Source organism: Trichechus manatus, unplaced genomic scaffold (assembly GCF_000243295.1).
Source record: "Trichechus manatus latirostris isolate Lorelei unplaced genomic scaffold, TriManLat1.0 scaffold00181, whole genome shotgun sequence".
In the NCBI taxonomy this organism is placed as follows: domain Eukaryota; kingdom Metazoa; phylum Chordata; class Mammalia; order Sirenia; family Trichechidae; genus Trichechus; species Trichechus manatus.
Genome location: NW_004444117.1, coordinates 5,152,671 through 5,155,496, shown reverse-complemented (window position 1 = coordinate 5,155,496; position 2,826 = coordinate 5,152,671). Strand labels below are relative to the sequence as shown.

The 2,826-nt window shown below is 52.7% G+C and overlaps 1 protein-coding gene across 2 annotated transcripts in view; it reads left to right on the top strand.

The window, feature by feature from the left end:
• Positions 1-1,708: 1,708 nt before the first annotated feature.
• LOC101345748 (H-2 class I histocompatibility antigen, Q10 alpha chain-like) overlaps positions 1,709-2,826 on the top strand; it is an 18,682-nt gene continuing 17,564 nt past the window's right edge. For both annotated transcript variants that reach the window (XM_023741462.1, XM_023741461.1), the window contains exon 1: positions 1,709-1,873. In XM_023741462.1, coding sequence (XP_023597230.1) covers positions 1,780-1,873 — 94 coding nt within the window. In that variant the 5' untranslated portion in view covers positions 1,709-1,779. The remainder of the gene's footprint in view (positions 1,874-2,826) is intronic.

Genomic DNA, 2,826 nt, shown 5'->3' with positions numbered 1-2,826 from the left:
GGTGCAAACGGTTAAGCATGGCTGCTAATCAAAAGGCAGTTTGAGTCTATCCAGGGGTGCCTCAGAAAAAAGGACTGGCCATCTACTTTTTAAAAAGTCAGCCATTGAAAACCCTATGGAGGACAGCTCTACTCTGACACACATGGGGTCACCATGTGTCAAAAGGTCACCATGTGTTGGAATCAACAGCAACTGCTTGGTTGGTTGGTTGGCCTAGAAAATAACTTCCCCCTTGAAAAATAACTTCCTCACTGATGGTTACAATGTTAATTGCTGCAGATATAGCACAACCTTTTCAAATAGGATAATTATATCATAGTACAAGCATTAATTTTGTAGTTTTTGTCCTCTAAATACTTATTTTTCATTTGGTCAACCAGACTTCTGATGTCCGCCTTCCTTGCGTCTCTATTCTTTCCTCTCCGAGTGCTCCTTTGTCAATATTAAAATTTGAACAAAAACATGTCTTGTTATTAGTTTCCTAGGGCTGCCATAACAAAGTACCACAAACTTGGTGGCTTATAAGAACAGAAATTTATTGTCTCATAGTTCTGGAGGCTAGGATTCCAAAATCAGGATGTGGACCGTGGTGAGTCCTTCTGAGGACTCGGAGACAGAATCTGTTCCAAGCCTCTCTCCTAGCCTCTGATGATCAATGACAATCCTTAGCATTCCTTGGCTTGTAGATGCCTCTCTTTTCACATGGCCATCTTCTCTCTGTGTCTCTGTTTCTTTTCCCTTATAACGACATCACTCATATTGGATTAGGAGTCACCCTGCTCTAGTATGACCTCATGTTAACTGATAAATCTTCAAAGATCCCATTTCTAAACAAGGTCACATTCACAGGTACCAGGGGTTAAGACTTAAACGTACCTTTTTGAGGGGCACAGTTCAATCCATAACACACATATCTAGTACTATACATGTAAGAGTTGTATTCTAGACTCAGATCATTACAATAAGACTTTTCCCCTTGTGAAAGTCTGGCTGGATACCTGAAAGCTGTGGTGGCCTTGAAACAATTCTGTGCCTGGCAGGGCCAGCCAGATCAGGATAAGGCTGGACTTCTGTCATTCCTGACTTCACCCTCACACTTGGGGAGCCAACATCCTCCACCCCAATAATCTCAACCACCAAAGCCTTCTCGACGAATTTTCAAATATCCAAAAGCTGTAATGGCCCAGCTGAAAACTACTGTTCTGAGCATGGGGATCCCTGGTCAGATTTCAGGGGGGCTGTGAACCTGGATAAGAAAAATAACCTTTATTTAGCCTCTCTTCCCGTGACGAATGTAGGCAGCAAAGCTCAGTAGGATTAGCAGGAGTTGTGCCTTGGTCCCCAATAGACACCACAGGTGTTTTCGAATTATCTGACAGTTGTTGCCCACACCTATCCTCCTGACTACTTTCCAAATGGCAGTAGCGATGAGCTCCACCTCCGGATCTTGTTTTTTTGAGGTAATAAAGAAGCACCTATGCTGTATTTCACAATTTTCAACACAACTGGTTTCCTTTTATGTTTTCCTCAGTTTTCTACTTCCAAGGCCCCAACGAAGGGGCGGCCAAGAGGAGCTCTGGGACAGGCCGCCGCGCATCCCCTAGGCCGCCCCGCCCCTCCACCTCCCACTCCCTCCCCTGCCCGGGGGCTGGGTAGTGGCGCAAGTGGGCACCAGGGGCGCTGCGGTGCGCTAGGGAGCGCGAGACCAGTGGGCTGGGGCGTAGTCTACGCAGCTACTTGCTCGCCTCGGGCCCTGCGGAGGACGCTTCCCATGGTCAAATGGCCGGCGGCCCGCAGAGCCCCCGGAGCGCTCACACGCGGCCGCCGCTGCTGCTACTGCTGCTCTTCGGGCTGATGCGGGAGCGCGCCGCAGGTGAGGGGGCGGGGCGGCGGTCGGTAGGGGAGAGGTGCGCGGGCGGTGTTGGGGGAGGTGAGGGAGACAGCGGCTGAAAGTGGGGAGGCCAAACCAAACCCGTTGCTGTCGAGTCAATTCTGACTCATAGCGACCCTATAAGACAGAGCAGAACTGCCCAATAGGGTTCCCAAGGAGAGGCTGTTGGATTTGAACTGCCGGCCTTCTTGGTTAGCAGGGTAGTTCGCCGTAGCTCTTAACCACTGAGCCACCAGGGCTGTTTGTGGGGCGGCCACTTCCGGGATTTGGAGGAATGGTGAGATGGAGCGCCGACCAGGACCTCGGGGGCGGTGTGTCCCGGGCTAGGGCTGGGCCCGGGTCGCGGTGAGCGGCCCTGCGGGTGGGGACCCCGGCAGACAGGCGGGCTGCGGAGGAATGGTGACCCCCCCCCCTCGGGACCCAGCCGGCGCCACAGAGTCCTGGGGGACCCCCGTGAGCCCCTATTCGACGCCGCTCGCGCTCGGTCCCGGAAGTGGACCCTCCAGGAAGGGCCCTGAGGAAGCTAGGGGAGAGGAACGTCCCTTTCCACCTAACTGGGTCGAGTCACGCTCATCTCAGGATCGCGTTGGAGCTTCTTACCCCATTCGCCAGTCTCTTTCCGATTGTCCGGGAAGTCTTGAAAAAAAGACTTCTCCTTCTGCGGCCCCTGGCGGAGGAGGTGGAGGGTGCGCAGGGGCTATGGGGATTTCTCTGACCTGGCGTGAATTTCCATTCATTCTCAATTTCGCTTTTGCCAGAATTGCTGGCCGGCGCAGCGCGCAAGCCTGGCGGCATCCTGGATTCCCAGCCGCACACGTGCGGGTTGGTTAGTAGCGCCCACAGGGAGCTGTGTCTACCATCATAGTAGTAATAACAGCTAGTGTGCTTCATGCCACGCTCTAAGTGCCTTACATCCATGAGGCCATTTCGGCTCT